Source organism: Trematomus bernacchii, unplaced genomic scaffold, assembly GCF_902827165.1.
Source record: "Trematomus bernacchii unplaced genomic scaffold, fTreBer1.1, whole genome shotgun sequence".
Taxonomy (NCBI): domain Eukaryota; kingdom Metazoa; phylum Chordata; class Actinopteri; order Perciformes; family Nototheniidae; genus Trematomus; species Trematomus bernacchii.
This window is the reverse complement of record NW_022987899.1, coordinates 2174184-2193178: the sequence shown is the minus strand read 5'-3', so window position 1 is coordinate 2193178 and position 18995 is coordinate 2174184. Positions and strand designations below refer to the sequence as shown.

The 18995-nt window shown below is 43.8% G+C and overlaps 1 protein-coding gene across 14 annotated transcripts in view; it reads left to right on the top strand.

The window, feature by feature from the left end:
* The window catches only part of mecom (MDS1 and EVI1 complex locus), a 165402-nt gene that overhangs the window by 48540 nt on the left and 97867 nt on the right, over positions 1 to 18995 (top strand). For all 14 annotated transcript variants that reach the window (XM_034114607.1, XM_034114600.1, XM_034114603.1 and 11 more), the window contains exon 2: positions 5880 to 6226. In XM_034114607.1, coding sequence (XP_033970498.1) covers positions 5880 to 6226 — 347 coding nt within the window. The remainder of the gene's footprint in view (positions 1 to 5879; positions 6227 to 18995) is intronic.

Genomic DNA, 18995 nt, shown 5'->3' with positions numbered 1-18995 from the left:
GTAAGTGTTATGAAAAATGTAACTTTTACTGAGGTTCTGTTTTTTGTGTTTAACCGTCAGCACAAATACATATTGATGATGTTCCTGGTGTAGAGATATAAATGGAAAGCAGAGGAATGATGAAGAGGTCGGTCTCAGAGTTTGGATGGGATGACTAATGGAGGGGATCATGTGTGATTATGTCTGACCTGGAGAACAAGGGTAAGCCCCCCCCCGTCCCATTTGTCTGTTATCACAGGCAACAAATGATGTGTGCAGATAAGCATGAGGGCCGGTCCTCCTAAGGTGAAGAGTTTATTTCCATATTTCATGATCTAAGACCCCATCAGTCAACCCATAGACCCCTTTTATATATCTAGAGATTAAGTGGTTTGTGAATTGGGCCTAAGTCGATGAAGAATGTACCCACCTTTACAAATAACAGTGTTATTGTTTCTCTAGCAGAGATGTATTTGTTTTAGCAACATTTGAATGGGGGAAAAAACGGAGTTATGTCCAGTTAACAAAAGAGAAACTAAAGAAACAAAGAATCACAATCTTATTTTTCATTATACTTATGCACAATCACAATTTGCAGGCTTCTCTCTATGCAGATTAAAATAGTAACAAATACATAAAAGCAGTAACGAAAACAGTAATGAAAACAGTCATCAGCAGCACAGAGAATACTAAAATAGAAGAGACTACGTCAATTAAATGTACACATTTACAGGTAGCCCAAAGGTACACCATGTACAGATTTGAGCTGTGAGTTCTCAGATTTCCAGGTGAGGTGTTGTACATATAGCTGTTGGCCTGAAAAATAGTTAAATGGAGCTAAATATATGCTATTGTTAGAAAAAGACGGACAGCGGTGCAGAAAAAAAAGAGAGATGGGGGGGGGGTTTGACATGTCCACAGGTAGGTTATTCCTCTCTGTAAACATATGTATCCATTTGTCCCGTGGGTGCGTCCCCTTGGCGTCCCGTTGGCAGTGGCTGGGTCACACCTCCATTAGGGGCTTTGTCACAGTGATTAATAGCTCCTTCTATCATCTTTAATTCACTCCCTGATGATGGCGGCCCTGCTCGCTGCTCGGGGTAATCGTGTGATGTATGAGTTCGCCCAACACCTCGTGGCAGAGGTGAAAATCATTCCACCCATGCAGATAGCAGGCCCGGGGAACACATGTTTGTCCTCTTTAATAAGAATTAATGAATTTGGCGTCAAGCACGAGCATTTAAATACACACTCGTGTCTGTTTTTGCGTAGTGCGGGGATGATTTTAAAGCAATTTTGTTTCCTCATTTGTATTAAGATATTTCAGATTAATCATCATCAAAGTTCTGCTTCTATTTTTACACTTGTTTTCTTGTACTATCACTTCAAGTCATGGTGCTTCTCCCAGCTGGAGTTCCCCTCCTCTACCCAGGATTACTATAGCGCTCCCTCTTTGATGAAGGGCGTCAGCTTGCAATGATGAAGTAATGTCCATTACTGAACAAACAAACAGGACTGTTTGCTTAAAGTAGGCACTCAGAAATGCCTACATTATTCTCATGTACAAACACACACACACACACACACACACACACACACACACACACACACACACACCAATCCGATCTCCTGTGCTCGGTGTCCCTGCAGCCCCACACGCAGCTTCAGCTTTCGACTTATCAATCATCTGCACATGAAACCACCATTTTTTAAAACTCTGAACATAGCATATTTTCTTTCGGCCAACGTTTACCTTACTGAAACATATATGTTTATGAGCTGAAATGCTCTCGTCGAGTTCGCTGGACTGGGGGAATTTCTGGTCTAAATCAAATATAAACTTGGAGACCAGTGTGGGGGGGGGGACATGTCAGAGGAGAAACAGCAATGGAGGGATACAGTTACCTTTAAAAGCTCTTGTCCCTCTCACATATGGCAAGCTTCACATTCAGGACTTTAACCGCGTTACTCTGCGCTGAAAATCATTACGTTGACTCCCAGAGCCACATTGGGTTTCATACCCAACCCCCGGCTCAGCAGAGTCTTTAAAAGACTTCCCTCTCAAACACCGGGCCCACACAGTGCGGGTGTCAAACACAATAGTTACACAGAGACTGTGATCAGGTATTGCCGCAGGGAATGACTATGAGAAGTACTTGAGCTGTAGATCTGGTTTGACAAATACACGAACATACTGCATTACACAGAGAACGCAGCCAAATATCCTTAACAGACAGCTGATTCAGCACAATATGTTCATGCATAGATTTTCTTTTCCCCCCCCACAGCAAACACACATCTTGACAGGAATTATGATGCTTAACTGTCAGAGGGAAACAGCTCCTGTACGCGGCAGTTGACAGTTTTGCTTTCCTTTTCACCAGACATGGTTTTTTTTTTTGCCTTGCACATCATTTAAAGATATTTATACGCAATGCACTTGGCTTATATTGTGCCTCAAGTATTTTATCAAAGGATATGGCAGTTTAAAAGCGAAACCACATGAAGAAGTTCAGTGACTTTGTCCAGGTCTTGAGTTAATCTCTCAGGTTAGTTTATGACCGCCTGTGGCCAATCACAGTGACCCGTTCAGTCAATCAGAAGCACGGTTACTTCATGGCCAGTGAACAAGAAGTGTGTGTGTGTATCTGTGTGGATCAAAGGTTCAATGGCTGACAGCGCAGCGGTACAGTGTCACACAGGCAGCCCTTCAGGAATGTTCCTCAGCGCAGGGATGGGTTGTGGAGCCTCATTAGCGGAGCCCCCCGCCTCTCCCCGCGGCCTGTCAGCCCCGATAGGTGCTGCCCGTCTCAGACGCACGCCGGGGGGGCGGCAGCTTCCTGTGAATCATTTCCGGCTTCAAGTGTCTCTCTGTCTTTCTGTGTGACACCTGGCTGGCTATCTTCCACAATGGCTTCTTCGTAGAGTGGTGCAGGAATGAGTCCTTAACCCGGAATTGAGTTAGCATTCTGGTTCAGTCGTCTCGAAATCAAAGGTTTCTGAACTTGTGTTTTAGTAGATGCCTGAAATCAAATCTGTGGTTGATACAAGCTTACAAGTTTTTGTCAGTTTTGTTTTAACTACATAACATATGTCAGTAAATACCCCACTCATGAATGTTGTGTCTTAATGGTGGTTGCTATCAAACATGAGCCTTTCTAAACATGATCACGTTGAACATTAGCCGCCTTTAGCTTAGCGGTGGCGTTGTGAAGTCATGTGACTGTGATGAAGTTAATTTAAAGGTGGGGTAGGTAAGTTTGAGAAACCGGCTCGAGATACACTTTTTGTTATATTCCATGGAATGCTCTTAACATCCCGATAGCAATGAATATCTTAAGTGCTTTGACAAAAAATCCATAAAAATGTCATCTGTGGAAGCCGTAGTACTGTAAAAAGCACGACCAATCATTTTAGCCGGCCCGGCTAAAATAACTGGATGGCCTACCTGCCTGTCAGCCTTCCATCTGTGCACAAACGTATCTCGTGCCCTCATTGGTCATGTGCGCGTTCGTGTGTGTTGGAGGAGGGGCTCTGTAAGGAAGTGGCAGATTTTTTCCGGCTGTGTATTTTCAAATTCTAGCGTACTCGAGCTGGTTTCTCCAAAATTACCTACCCCACCTTTAAAGCCTAACATTAGCTTTTCACTTCTGCCAATTGCATTTACGGTTCACAAATCATAAAGTGGTGTTAATATTTGGACTTTATGCTGCTGAACAAAACGTATATCAAAAACGTGTGTTTGCCAAAGATCTAGGTCGGCCTACCAAAAAACATCATCATTGCATCACACTTTTAGCTCTTGCTTTGTCTGAAAACCAAACAATATCGTCTCAATATCAATATCAAGGTATTTGGTCAACAGTATTGGGATATTTGATTTTCGTCATATCGCTAAGCCCTAATCGTTTCCATGCAAAGGCAATCTTACAATTGGAAGTTCAATCTCCAGGTCAAGTTTCCTTGGGCAGGATACCAAACCCTCAATTGCTCCCCTAGGCATGTATATGGTTTTAAAGTAGGGCTGCTCGATTATGGCAAAAATCATAATCTCGATTATTTGGGTCAATAATTGATATCACGATTATTAAAAACGATTATCCATTTACTTTGAAAACATGAATTTATTGGAGAATTTTTTTTTGAACAGTATGTTTTTAACAGTTGATTACCCTGAACTTTAAGTATAATTCAACTGAAAAACCAATTAAAAAATGTTTTAATTTGAAAAAAAAAGAAAAAGTAATAATAATAATAAATAAATAATCGTTTTATTTCGATTACGTTGTTTTCGTAATCGTTGCAAGCCATAATCGTAATTGCGATTACAATACGATTAATTGAGCAGCCCTATTTTAAAGTGTATGTAAGTCGCTTTGGATAAAGGTTAAATCTAATGTAATTTCAAGATATCGAAATAGAGTTAATGTATAGGCCAGCCCTAAAATGTATCTGCTTTTTTGAGACCTCAGAACAATGCTATGTTGCTCCACCTGCATGCTGTGTCAACACTATGAATGATTCAATCCCTCTTCCACCATTCAGCCACGTGTGCCACTCTGAAGAAGCCCAGTGTGGGTTCAAGGGTCGTACATCTATGTCCTGTTTCACTCTATTCACAATTAACCCCGGTACGCTTCCCTCTGTTTTCACTGTATGGTGGAGAAAGAGTTCAGGAAAAGGAAATATAAAACAGTCCGAGCCGTACAATGCTGGGCAGACCCTGCTTGCCCACCTTGGCATCAGCTCAAACAAAAATCAAGTTTCTGCTGCAGGGTACTTTTTTTATTCCAACAGCCATGTCTTATTTAACATTTGGACATGAAGTGAAGTTCAGAGTAGACCGAGAACATACCCACTGACGAGAAAAAGGCAGAAAAATATTGACATTAGGAACGAGTGTGCTCGCTCATGCTCTCCTGCTCTTTATTACTGAGCTCAATGAAAACAGGCTTTGTCACATGAAACCCGCACATGTTGTTTCACATCTGTTGGACCTCTTGTCTTCTGCTAACTACTAACTTGTCAGTGTTAGAAATATAAATAACATTAGAAAGACAACCTGTTGTGAGTGTTAAGTAAGAGATACAAAAGCGCTACCGACAGCGACGTTGAAGATGTTGGCTGTCCGTGTTCTTTTTTCATTAGACTGCCGCGCTGCACATTATCTCAGTTATTAAGTGGCCACGTACCTAAAGAAACAACGACTTGATTAACAATATTGTTTAAAAAGTGATCATACTGCTTCCACAAAAAACAAAACAAATATTTTCCTCTGCGTACCAATGGCTGGAAGTACAGCAACAGCAACGTACCTTAAAATGACGGCAGCACTGATCAAGGTTTTCTGTAACTGTCCAAGTCTGTTCACATGTTCTCTTCCATTAACCAGTATTTAAACACTGCAGAACCCATACTGTGTTCTCGTTAGTGTTTACTTCCTGTCTGTCTTCTTCTGTTGATTTCTCTGACGTCCAGCGCTCTTTCTTTTGGCCTCTTACCTTCTCTCGTTGTCTTTTTCTTTTCTTTACTGGGGACAGTTAAGCCATCATGAATTCAAAGTTTCGCTCTCTCCACAAATATAACAAATATTATTCTAAAAGTATTCCATGATGCTCTCTGATGGAGAAGACTAATGTGTGTTGTCCACACCTGATATTACATTGACCTGACTTCTTTCTGTGGATTGATTTAACCGCACAGAGTCCATTGATCCTCATTAGCAGCAAACTGTTCTCCTTAGCAACAGTCTGTTAGCAAAAATGAACAACCACTGGAATGTCCAAATTGTCCAATCAGAATCAAGTATTTAACTAAGCTGTGTAATAATTGGTGATAACCCATCAATCACAAAGCTTTTGCTAAGCATTACCCTCACGTAGAGTCTCTTTGTCTTTCAGGTGATGGTGACGACGAGTTTGCCCTTTACCCATCCGACATCTTGGACGATGTGTGCGGTTCTGACGGTGACCCCGCCCCTCCCTCGGCCCTGGCAGAGGACACAGCATCCCCTCTGCTCTCCGATGACGAGGCTTCACCCCAGCACTCTCTGTCATTCCAACACCCGAGTATCTTTTTACCCCAAGAAGATTTGACCGTGCCCGTGGACTTTGAACTGCGAGAGTCGGCAGTTCCATGCGGAAGTCTGGGCATCTGGAGCCACAGGAGGATCAACGAAGGGGAGCGATTCGGACCCTACGAAGGAGAGCACACGCCTTATCTTCGGGACCCCACTCAAGGCTGGGAGGTAGGAACCAAACCAATGAAGAAGAGTTCATGTGTGATCCAAGGTTATTGATTTGCAGAGTTGATACCTTCATACACATGGAGGATTGACAGAATTGAGAAAACACATTTTACAGTGGCCGCCATATTAAGGGCCTTAGTACCCAATGATGTCCATACACGAAGTAAGAAGAACATCTTGTTCTTGGTAAGATTATAATTATTATTCTTATACTGGAACACGTGTTTGAGGCACTAATTATACATGGAAAGTCAAGCAAATTTGCACAGACATCATGACTGTCCAACATTACGAGATTCTGCAGTGAATGGTTACGAATTGGCAAATGTGCTTTCTTGTTTTCAATTGTTTTGCAATATATTCCGCTACAGTAAAGACATTTGCTTTACTTTGGTGTCAGTATTAAAATGAAAATGTAAGTTACAAGGTTTTTTTTATCAGTAGTAGCACACAAGGGGGGGGGGTCCCTTTTCAATACTTACACTGAAGCATTCACATCAGTCCTCTTTTTTATTTCCTCCCATGTCGTCATGCTCACATTTAGCCCAGTGACCACAAGGCAAGTTGTTACTGTTGGCTGCCCAGTGATGTAATGTTAGCTCAGTGCCATTGAAAGTCGAGGTTGTGCTCTTAACTCAATTAAAATGAAAAGCCATAAATCCCTTTTTCATCCCGGTTAGGGACCCAGTGTGGCCATTGGCAAATCACATATTGGTCAGCCGGCACAAAAAATCGAAGTCAGGGTCACAGGACAAGGTCAGAGGTTAGCTGTGGTCTCCGTCAGTGTCATGCTCGCTCGGTTTTATAGAGTAGGAGGAAGGGCCGGCAGAGTATCAGCCTCATTAAGCCTCCAGAAATAGATCCTCTCTAATTTGGATGTGAGGATTTGGTCCTTCATATCCTTTGTCCCTTTTGTGGGACAGAACCAAGCTCATTAAGAACCGCTGACCATGCAGTTCATAGAGTGAAAAGTCACAGGTTTAAATAGAGAGATGATTCAATGCTGCATTACTGGAGGCTCCCTAACCCCTAAACTCCATTTCAATGGTGCGCTGAGAACATGTTGGTAGAACATTCCCCTCATATAAATACTTTTGGATTTGGACCGGTGCTCGTTGGGTTTGCATCATAGAGCATTGCTCCGGCCCATCAGCTCTGACTCAGTGGTTTTGGCTTGGACAAAACAGAAAGAAAAATGCTTTCTTTTATTCTCCAAGAAGCTAAGACTTCTCCCTCATTATCAACTGCCGGGTGAGAGGCAATATATAAATGTCTCTTTAAATTGAAGTGGAGGGAAACTCTTCATTTTTGCCCATTTTCATAACACAGAATTTTAATAAAAAGTCCCTAGGAGATTTAAAGGCGGTTGAACAACTTCTCTGGCTTATTCTGTTTTTCCCAGGGAAGGGAATAAAGGAAAAAAAGGTTTCATGAATTTTAATCCGGTGGTAATTTATGGGGAGCTTGAATAATAATATGTATTTAAAATAGCTGAGGAGCTGGGATGTGTTGTGTGTGTGTGTGTGTGTGTGTGTGTGTGTGTGTGTGTGTGTGTGTGTGTGTGTGTGTGTGTGTGTGTGTGTGTGTGTGTGTGTGTGTGTGTGTGTGTGTGTGTGTGTGTGTGTGTGTGCGTGCGTGCGTGCGTGCGTGCGTGCGTGCGTGCGTGCGTGCGTGCGTGCGTGCGTGCGTGCGTGCGCGCGTCTGAGGGCATGCGGGTGGTGGTGGTGATGGGGGGGGTTGAGGGGAAGATGGGATCGTGGCGAGGCAGCACTGTATCACAATGTTTAATTACCACCCTGACAGCGAGCCATAACTCTTTCCATTAAGTAAATAAGTTGTAAAGAATTTATGATGAAATGCCACATTATTCAGAATGGATATTCAGTGATGACATCCCTCTGCATTAAATATGGTAAACGCCATTAAGCCCTCCTGACCCTCCCCCTTCCCCTCCCATGCCCACCCGTTTACCATCCCTCACCCAGCAGCCCCCTCCCCTCCCGCCTGCAAACCGTCAATATGCCAATAAGCCCGCGGAGGGTCCGTAAAAATAAAATTGATTTGGTAAATGTGAGTTAAGATAGATATGTTTGCTTTCATCATCAATTCCGTGGCGCGCGGCGAAGGTGATGTCACCGACCGGGGAGCGCTAAAGTGGCGCTCCCATCTGGAGCGTTTGATGGAGGGCCCTGAGCGGCCCGGGCCAGTGGTGACAGACTGGGGGGAGTTTGTCACCAGGGAGGCCACCGTTCCTCAGAGCCATCACCATAAATTCGGAGGCTTTATTCATAAAGGGGAAGAGAGAGTTATGGCGCCCATGATGCTTTATGAATACAGCAATGGTGACTTATGGGAAAGATAGCTTCGGTAAATAAGAGGTAGAGAGGCAGCGGCGAGGGTCTGTCAGGCGCTCACCTACACTATGCAGAGTGCTGACTGTGCCAGCAGTCACATGATCACTGTGTGCGTGTGTGTTTCTGAGACAGATATATCAGCACTTTTATCAAGTTGATGAATTTTAACAGATGAATTTCCCGGCCACTTGACATTTGACATAATTCAGTTCATTAAATTCAATTGTAAACTTTGACTCAACTTCATTTTTTAAGATAAGATAAGATAAGCCTTTATCGATGACTGTTGGAAAATGCTGTTGTCATAGCAAGAGTTCACACTGATTATGAGAATAACATTTAAAAAAAAAAGCAACAGCATTTACTCAAATAACAATTATAGAATTAAGTCAAAAATGTTTACATACATACACATCATTTTAAATATATAAAATGTGCAGGTATTTAAAGTTGTTTAAATGGGTTTCAAGCCTTGTTGATGGAGCCTGATGGCAACAAAGGATTGTCCAATAAGGATAATGAATTTATTTAATTTGTATTAACAATTGAACAACAATGGGAGTTAAGGAAAAAAAATTCAAATGGCTTTGAATATCTAAATGGCGAGTGAAGTGACCTTTCAACCTGGTAAATGATCCCACTAGAACAATCCTTATGACCTGTTTTACTACCAAAGTTTAACACTTGGTATTGGCTTAAATCCCTGGAACTAGTTTATAATAATAGAAGGTTGAATACTCCATATATTTTTCCAGAATTCATCCAGTAGTTGTACTTAATCAAAGCAAATACAGACACAGAATCCATGAACTGTTGAACATTGCGTTGAGTCTTTCAAGTGACAGAATGGGGATGATGTGTGCTGCACTCGGCCACACAGTATTTGCATGTATTTCTCCACGGCGTCCTTGAAAACACTCTTAACGCCTGGATGCCCACCAGTCCATATTCTGCTGTCTCTCTCTGAGTCGTTAGGCACATTGAAATTCAAACTCCATTTGTGTCCGTCCTCTTCTCAGCGGCGGCAACAATAAGACGGAGAGTTAGAATCCGGGGAGAGAGTTATCCAGCACTCAATGAGCCTCAAACTCGCAGCCCCACGGGATTATGGGTCCTGGGCTTAGAAAAACCGGGTGCCTCCTGCTGTAGGAGCGATGGGCGGAGCAGGTTAGGGGTGCGAGAAGGAGGTGGGGTGATGAGTGGGGCGGGACAGGGGTGCTTTAGGAGCCTTTGTGCACCTCCTTGAGTGAGAGGCGGAGGTGGAGGTGGTAGCAATAGTGTTGGAGGTGGTGGGGAGGTGGGGAAGGAGATTAGCAGTGGTGGTGAATGGGAGTAGAGGATTAGGTGGCTGGGCAGGGCCTGTCTCCTGAACCTCATGAGAGGATGGGAGGAGGAGAGGCAGCTGCCAGGAGACCCATCATTTAAACCGCTGTCAGCTGGAAACCCTGCATTTCTAATGGGAACCGAAAATAAAATGTTATTACCTTACAATGAAGTGCATCGGAAACTTTTAATTTAAGAGTCAAATATACAGTTTGTGGTTAATTTATAGAGCCTAGGGTTACAATGCTAACAGATGATATGGAGCGGCTGTGAATCACGGGGTAAATCAGCATCTACCAATCGGAGGGTCAGTGGTTCAATCCCAATTCCCTGCAGACAACATGTCCAAGTATCCTCGGGCAAGATACTTATGCCATAATTGCTCCTGAAGGCATGTAGTGTAGTATTGAAGTGCTGGCTACATTTCATGTAATGTATTTATTTTGCCATTTACAAAACAGCAGAAACAACAAGAAAATCGTTTTCGTCCAACTGTAGTTTGTATAACTGTTTTTTTTGCCTTTAATATGCACAGACAGTGTGAACTCTAGGAAAGGTCGATCCAGGAATCAGGGTTTTGTGTGTCGCATGCGTGTCCACATACACTCTTGGGTATAAGACAGAGTGTGAGAGCGTGGACGGAGGGCGTTTCGAGAGGGGCGTGTTTTTTGTGCGCGGATAAGCCGCTGTCCTGAATGAATGCAGATGTCTCTGGCTGGCTGTCCGCCTGTCCCCCCGCGCCCTGACGGCCCGTCACCTCTCTCTGTCACTGGGAGAAAGAGCCACTCTTGGTCTCCTCCTAAAAAGCCCCTTAATCCCCGGGCCCCTGCCACATCCCGTCCACTGTCAGCGGAGATGGCCCTGCACACAGGAGCGCTGGGGATGAACCTCTCTGTCACTCACGCACCTCTCAATGGACACACATCTTCACATTTTCACACGCACATGCACATATTTTTTCAAAGTGGAAAAGTCCTGTGTCTGTAAAGGCGATGTGAATGGCGGTTGTCAATGCTTTGTGCAGCATGAACACAACGGCCGGTGCTCTGACATCATTGAGGGACCTGTTTTCTCTCATGAGAAGAGCACTGACTGGCTGCGGAGACACTGAGTGTAATTATGAAGCAGCCGTTCACAGCACACACTTGGGTCTCATTGATGAATTGTAAAGAAGACAATAAAGCCCATTAAAACCTGTTGTGTTAGACCGGATAGTGCCAGGAGGGAAATGAGTCTCCATTTAGACACAATGTTCTGGACAAGAGATTGTTAAGTTGTGCTGCAGAGGAAACACATATCCTTTAATTAAACTGTCTGTAATCGTAAATATAATGTATGTGTTAGACTTATAGTTCGGTCACGTAGACCTGAGGAAGATAACCGTTTGGGGGAGGGGGCTTGAACAAATATGGCCTCAGGGGTTTGGATGGATTTGAGCTAAGACTAGGGCTTAGTGTATAAAATGAACTTGGACTAAGAGGTCTCCGGGTGTAGGATGAAGTAGTTTTCACCTGGCTGTATTAGTCAAAGGTTATAATAAAATCTATAGCGGTTAGTATTCAGGGCTGCTTCGTCATCGTCCTGAAGTTTCGAAAACATTGAGATTTCCAAGTCAGTCCAACTAGAAACCAGGATGCTTGCGTTGTGTATGGCCAAATTCACTATGGTATGAATCCTATGAGTTGCGTTCACATCGGGAGAATGTGCAACTCTTAATTTAATCCTAAATGTAACTTCATAGTAGTTAATTGGCAATAACTATGTTATTTTCTTAACTTTGTGATTTGGCAAATAATGTTGGAATGGCAGAATTTGACATTTAAAGAGGCCCTATTATGCTTTTTGTGGTTTCCCTGTACTGCGTTATATAGGTGTTTCTGTATGTAAATGGTCTCCAAAGGCTTAAACCCAAACGTTTCCTGAAGAGGAAGTCTCTCTCCCCGAACTATCCCAATTCTTGTCTTGAAATCAAGTTGTATAAAATGCTTCAAATGGCCTCTTTCACATCTTTCCTGTTTTCATTTACCACGATCAACAAAGTTATCATCGATCCCTAAACTAATCTAGTCCACATCAACAACTCACAAGATCAAGACGTTAGTTATTTTTCATTGTTCATGTATTCGTTTGGGATTGTTTAAATTCAATTGGCTCCAATCCTGGGGAGTAAATCATGTGCATTAACCTGCTGAGCTACCTCCACACCCCTGGCCTCTAACTTCCTTCACACGGTGAGGCAGAGGGTCTCCAGCAGCGTGTCTGTGTCTGCTTTTGTCTCCCTTGGTGTCTGCGAGGGAGATGAGCCCCCCATTCAGTGTAACCGGAGCTTGATTGTCTTGGACGGGAGTGATGTCCATTCAGAAATCCTTAAAGACAAAACAAGCTGGGGGTCTGTCTCCCATGCCGCTCAGTTGATTGGTAATCCCTTTCTTTGGGTTAATCTGTTGTTTGTTGGTGCTGGTAGTAGCTTGTCTGTGTGTGTGTGTGTGTGTGTGTGTGTGTGTGTGTGTGTGTGTGTGTGTGTGTGTGTGTGTGTGTGTGTGTGTGTGTGTGTGTGTTGTGTGTGTGTGTGTGTGTGTGTGTGTGTGTGTGTGTGTGTGTGTGTGTGTGTGTGTGTGTGTGTGTGTAGTGTGTGTGTGTGTGTGTGTGTGTGTGTGTGTGTGTGTGTGTGTGTGTGTGTGTGTGTGTGTGTGTGTGTGTGTGTGGTGTGTGTGTGTGTGTGTGTGTGTGTGTGTGTGTGTGTGTGTGTGTGTGTGTGTGTTGTGAGATATCATGGGAATTAGAGCTGGAAAAAAAACACACACTTTGACTGATGATGGGGGGATTGATCATTTTTCTCCTTATCATTGGAAGATATATGTTTAAAATAAAAAGGTGTCATTGTTTTAAATGCATCAGTACCAAGACAGGACATTTTATTTGGTCCTTAATATGATCTCTAGGCTGGGACGTCTCTGCAGCGCCACAATACCTTTATCATGTTTATACATATTTGTATTCCTGTAATACATATTGTGCCTCCTGCTATATGAATATTGAACACATATTGCAATTACATTTTGATTAATTGTTCAGCCCTAGTGTGAGTGCAGGGTTAGTCAAATCCTCCACTTCGTCCATAGGCTGCTCCTCTTTCTCAACAAAAAAAAAAACTCTGCAAACTTCTGATTTCCCCCTCATTTCCCCCTTAGCACTGAACCCCCCCCTCCCCCTTCTACACCACCTCCTCCTCCTCCTCTGTCTGAGTTCCCAGCAGGGAGGGGAAGCTAGGTTAACTAACTGAACAAAGTCAGAGTGAAATGCAGGAGGACAAAGGCGGGGCGTGAGTAGGGGGGTTGGGGGGGCTGTGAGTTGGAAGGTGTAGCTGGCAGCACAATACCAGGTGAAGGAGGCTCTCGTCGGGGGTCCGTCCGAGCGGGGCAAAGGTCACGGGCCTTATTAGATCCGAAGTGAATGGAACGACTTATTTGACTGAAGAAGGAGGGATGCGGAAGGAGGAGTTCACCTGTTTGAAAAGCTCAGAGGGGGGGGGGGCATGTTTCTCCCCCCCCCGTTATACCAACCTGTCAGGGTGCAGGGAAAAAAATCAGACTAGCTGATAGCTCACAGCAGGAGTCACACGGACACACATAATATAGTCCGAGCTGAAAGAAAAAGAGGGTTGATTTGATTGGAAACACATGCCGGGCAAACTCAATAACACAATGACAAACGTCTAGACAGCCACAGATATAATGGGGTTTATACGCAGGTGCATTGACTCATCGGCGGGATATAAATGCCACTGCCTCGTAACACACGTTAACATCGTCTATACTCGGCGGTTATAGGACTCTGGAAGGATGCACACTATTGACGTAACGAGGAAGCCTCAAAGTCAGTGTTATGAGATGATTTACAGAAGGAAGTGAAGGGAGATTTGATGGAAGAAATGGTCGCATGTAGTGAAGTTTACCAGCTTGAATTAAACCCACCACAAGAGTTTAGATGTGTATGTTGCTACCAAAGAGACCTGCAGCTGTTTTGTTAAGGTTGGACTGTTCTGAGTGAACCGTTGAGTAAGAATGTGATCAACCAGAAGTGGAAGTAATTAAATACTTATACTCAAGCACCAAACTTAAGTATTATCTAGACTAACGTACCAGTGTCTCCAATGTATGTTACTTGATGCTTCTACTCTGTGATGCAGTAGTTTACCAATCATGTACACAAAGGTTCTAAAATTAGCTCCACATTAAACTTAAACTTGAAGATCAAAATACTAACAATACAAGTGATAACAACAGGATAATAAAATATTCTTTATAAATACTTAACTTAACTTTCAGTGCATTTGGCTGATGTGTTACTGAAATGGGCCACTGTGCAGAATGAGGTACTTTTACTAATTTAATACTCATTTGTACTTTGATTGCATTTCAATGCTAATAACTTTGTACTTTTCCTAATACATGTGTCTTGTAATGGAGAGTTTTAAGTCCATAATATTTCTACTTTTACTTAAGTAAAGGATCTGACTACTTGATCAACATCTGGAAACACCCTCCTATTAATTTACAACTCTGAAGGTAACTTAAGGAAAGGAGTAAGGGGAAAATGCAAGAGCTACTGACTCCACCTAGGCTAGGAGTACGCAAATCAAACACACCTTGTCAGCTGTCTGCAGAATAAAAAGAAAATAAGTGCCGTTATTCTCACACACACATACACACACACACACACACACACACACACACACACACACACACACACACACACACACAGAAATCGGCACTGGAATGTTTATGCGTACATACACCAACACATAAACCCCTATAGTTTAACACACACACACACACACACACACACACACACACACACACACACACACACACACACACACACACACACACACACACACACACACACACACACACACACCCACAACATGTGCCCCCTGCACTCTGCACAGATAGAAGTGAAAATGAGAGGACCCCTAAACGGCGTACAGGAAACAGAGGTGATGAATTCCTTGTGCGGGGCCACGGAGCCAGGCTCATAGATACCTTATCTAGGGGGATTGATAGGGGAAGGGCCTTCCCTTAAAACACACTGCTGATTGTTTCCAAATGTCCTCCCAAGGGTTAGCGAGAGGCAGAGACAGCGACTCAGGGGCAGAGCTCGCAGGCTTTTTATTGGTCCAGTCCGGGGGGAACGGCGAGGGAACAGCAACCCTGTCCTGGCTTTCCTGCCCCGAGTTACTGAACTAGCAGTCAGATCGCATTACCCAGGCAGTAAATCTAAGAGCCGGTTAACGCAAATAATACAAAGCTAATACTTCTCTACCAAATCACTTTCTGTGTCTGTGGTCAAACCCTCCGTCCACGTAGACTCTCCCTCTCTCTCACGGCTATTATAACCTACAATCTCCATACGCTTATGTATCCATGTATCCCGTATGGAGTGCGCTGCTCTGTGCATGTTCGCTCACATGTTTAAATCTCTCCCCTGTCTGCGCCGCGGTTCAAAGGGTAATGGGACGCTGAGGTCTGGTTTGAGAGCTTATTGGTTAAGCGCTAAAAACGCAGGCCGGGGCCACATTCAGCGCAGTAACACCGTGCCCCTCGTCCAATTACTCCATATTGCCGCTCCAATTAGAGTGGAGCAGGTCCAAAACCAGAACTGAGAGCTGCCAGGTTTCGAGAGAGAGAAAACAGAGGCCCCGGGTGGCAGTAATGAGGTCTTAACCCCGACTTCGCTCTATTATGTCATAATGCTTTAATTCGAGCCATATGATAGGCTGCTCTGCACTCTTATGTTATTGGAAAGTCAATATTTGTGAGCTGGCCCTGTCTGTTCCCCTCAGATGTGGCCTGAAAGTGAGTGCAAAGAGCCACAAATTGCTAAAGGAGGGGATGATTGACAGAAGGGAAGATCACATCAGGTTGCTCAGGGAGTGTGATGGCATCCTGCTTCCTGACACTGCTTATTAAATAATAAGATAGATAAGTATCTCACGTCTACACTGGTTGATGGAAAAAGCACCGTGGCACAAGTAGCAAACACTACAGTGTAAAATTACTATGTTACAAGTAAAAGTCCTGCATTCAAAATGATACATATACAAAAGTATTAGCATCAAAATATATTTAAGGTTAAGTCTTCATAACTGAAAACCCACCAGTTTTGTTTATTTTTGCCGATAAAAACCCAAATATATGTATCATATATAATGAATGGTACTATTCAGCATAATGAAAACTATATGCGCGTTCACACTGCAGTACTTTTCCCACTTTAGTTCCGATATAGTTCCGAAATGTCGCGTTCACACCAAAAAGAGCCGGAACTAAAATGAGTTCATGAGAACCTTTTTGACCCCCTTTTCCGTCCCTGCTAGAGAGCAGGGACTTTCGTGGGAGAAAAAGGTTCCTATTTCTGATTGGCTGGGGCAGAATGCAAACCACGCCCCGTAAAACTCCCAAAACGTTTTGTGAAGCTGCCATTTTATTATCCTCGCATTAGCATTATTAGCATTAGCATTAGCCCAGCGCAGAAACGCAGAGAGACTAACTTATGGCAACACAAAAGAAAACATGGGAGCGGTGGAGATGAGGAGGTGTCGGCGTTCTGGCGATTTACTCGGAAGGCTTCAGTAGAAGCTGCTGGGAGTCCCAGCAGCTTCTACTGAAGCCAGTCCCCAACTCCGGGGACTTCCGGCCGGGGACTTCGGGTGGCAGTATACGCCGTGAAGTTGTTTGCGGCCTGCCAGTAAACCCAAAGCAGAAGAAGAAGAAGTGACGTCAGCGGCTTCATTTGCCTAATCCTCCCCCAGGGAACTTATTCCGGTGTGAACGCGATCTGTACTTAGTTCATCAGAACTAAAGAGTTCTGATGAACTAAGTTCTGATTAACTAAGTTCTGATGAACCTTTGTGGGAAAAGTACTGTGGTGTGAAAGCGATGTGTGCATACTTGAAGTATGTTTTGTTGGCAATACTGCTGAACTGTGAAATAGTGTTATTTAAGGATTAGAGTTAGGGTTAGGTGATATTTTGAAGGCTGGCAATTTTACAATGAGTTATTTTTACCCTGAGATATGAATACAAGCCGAGACTTGAATATGTATTTCCCCATTGAGGTCAGCACTGCCCACACACCTTCACATCCAGTTTAGTCCTTCTGTTGCACCAATTAAGTCACGGTGAATTGTGAATAGTTTGTACAGTGTTTGAAGGTCACATTTTAAATTAGCGTGGCTTCGATTTTTAATGGGGTTAATTACCATGGTAATAGCCCACAATCACATCCTGGTCAATAATTGTTTTGTAATTGCTTTGTGGTTGCTTAATAATGATACAGTCCATCAATTTGTGTCCTTGCATAATTACAATAGGCAATGTTTAATTATACTCAGAATAAACATGCATTCCTTTTACATAATGAGAACTAAGTGGCAAATACTGTCTTTTGAAAGAAGGGAAGAATAAACTGCACCTGCTCGTATACATTTGAAACATTTTAGGAGAATTGATGGTATGGCAAAGTAAAAACATAACTGAATTTCTCTCTATAGCGAACTCACAATGCCGTGCTTTAGGCTACACATGCTGCAAATCAGACTCCATTTGTTTTACGCAGAGATACATTTCTTGTTTACACTCACGGTAACTTCAGGAATGTTATTCTAACTGCACTACAGCAGCTTTTGCAGGGTATCTTTTTCATACCCTGCATTGTTCATTGTTTGAAGATGTAAATTGAGCAATAAAAAGGGAACGCTTACGGGATATATTGGATTAGACGTCCAGCATACTGTACGCTCATGTGTTTTGCATTATGAACTCCAGCATGGGGGCAAGGGATTGAGCTCTACACGCGGCGGTCAGCCTTAAATCCACAGATAAACGCGGCTCACTCATGCGAAGATGGTGGGGAATAGATAGTGTTTCTCCTCTTGGGAGAGGGGATGAAAAAGGGACTGGAAAACAAGCTTATGTATAGCGACCGAGTGGGTAGTCTGCGAGAAGATAGGATAAGCAAAACTAGACAACTATACAGGGTGAAAACAAGAGTGATAGATGAGGCAGAAGAGAGACAAAGACAGATAAAGTGGAGAGAAGAGTACAAGAGAGAAAGACTAAATCAGTCAGAGTGAATGAAAGAGAGGCGAGGAGGTGGAGAGGGAACTGGATGTCCTGTCTCTGGTACGTGCCGAGGGAGACAGATTTCCCGGCGGAGGGGTTCCCAAGTGTCCCCCCGCAGTTTGTAATAGGATTTTCCAGGCTACAGCAGGTAGTCTGTGAGGGAACTTTGTTCGCCGGTGCTCACAGATGAGGGTTAATGCGGCCCAAAGGCTCCTCTGCTGCTCGGGGCGCTCTGGGAGTCCGTCACTCCCTCTGCGCTCCCTCCTCGCTCCCTCCTCCCTCCCTCCTCGCTCCCTCCTCGCTCCCTCCTCGCTCCCTCCTGTCAGCACCGATCCGTCACAAAGGATTTCTCCTTGCACAACTCAGCGGCCATTTCTGACATCTCCAACAAACTAATTGTTGTCTCCAGTCTTGGCAAGCCCTGTGAAGTCCTATCGAGTTAGCGTCCTGTTGCACGGATGAGGAAGAAATAGCAACATGTATTTCTCGACCGAATTATGCCATGACAGAGTCTCCATGAGCAGAGTTTGTGTCATCCGTATTCTCTCCTCCAATGTTTCTCTTTCTCTGTTTAATGGCAGCTTCCTTTCCCCTCCAAGCCACTTCTTTATGACAGGCATTGTAATGTCTTTAGAGTTGTGGGCAGCCTCTGATTGGGCCACGCAGGGCTCCTCTCTGGCCCTGAGTGACAGTGGGACCAGGTCCAACCACCACCCAGGACACAGAGCCATAAATCATCCTGCTGGCACCGAGCTCCACTTCCTGAACAGCTACCAGTTCCTGCAGGGGACAAAAAGGCCTTTGTGGGCTTCTAGCAGCTCAACCCTCTTCTCTCATGGAGGATTCTGAGGTTTATGAGCGATGCTGAGAAAGATTGTAGAGAAAAAGAGAGTTCACACTCACTTTCTGTCTTATTAAGTACGTTTAAAAGGCTAATAGCTGCACCTGTTGATCGGATCAGCCACCG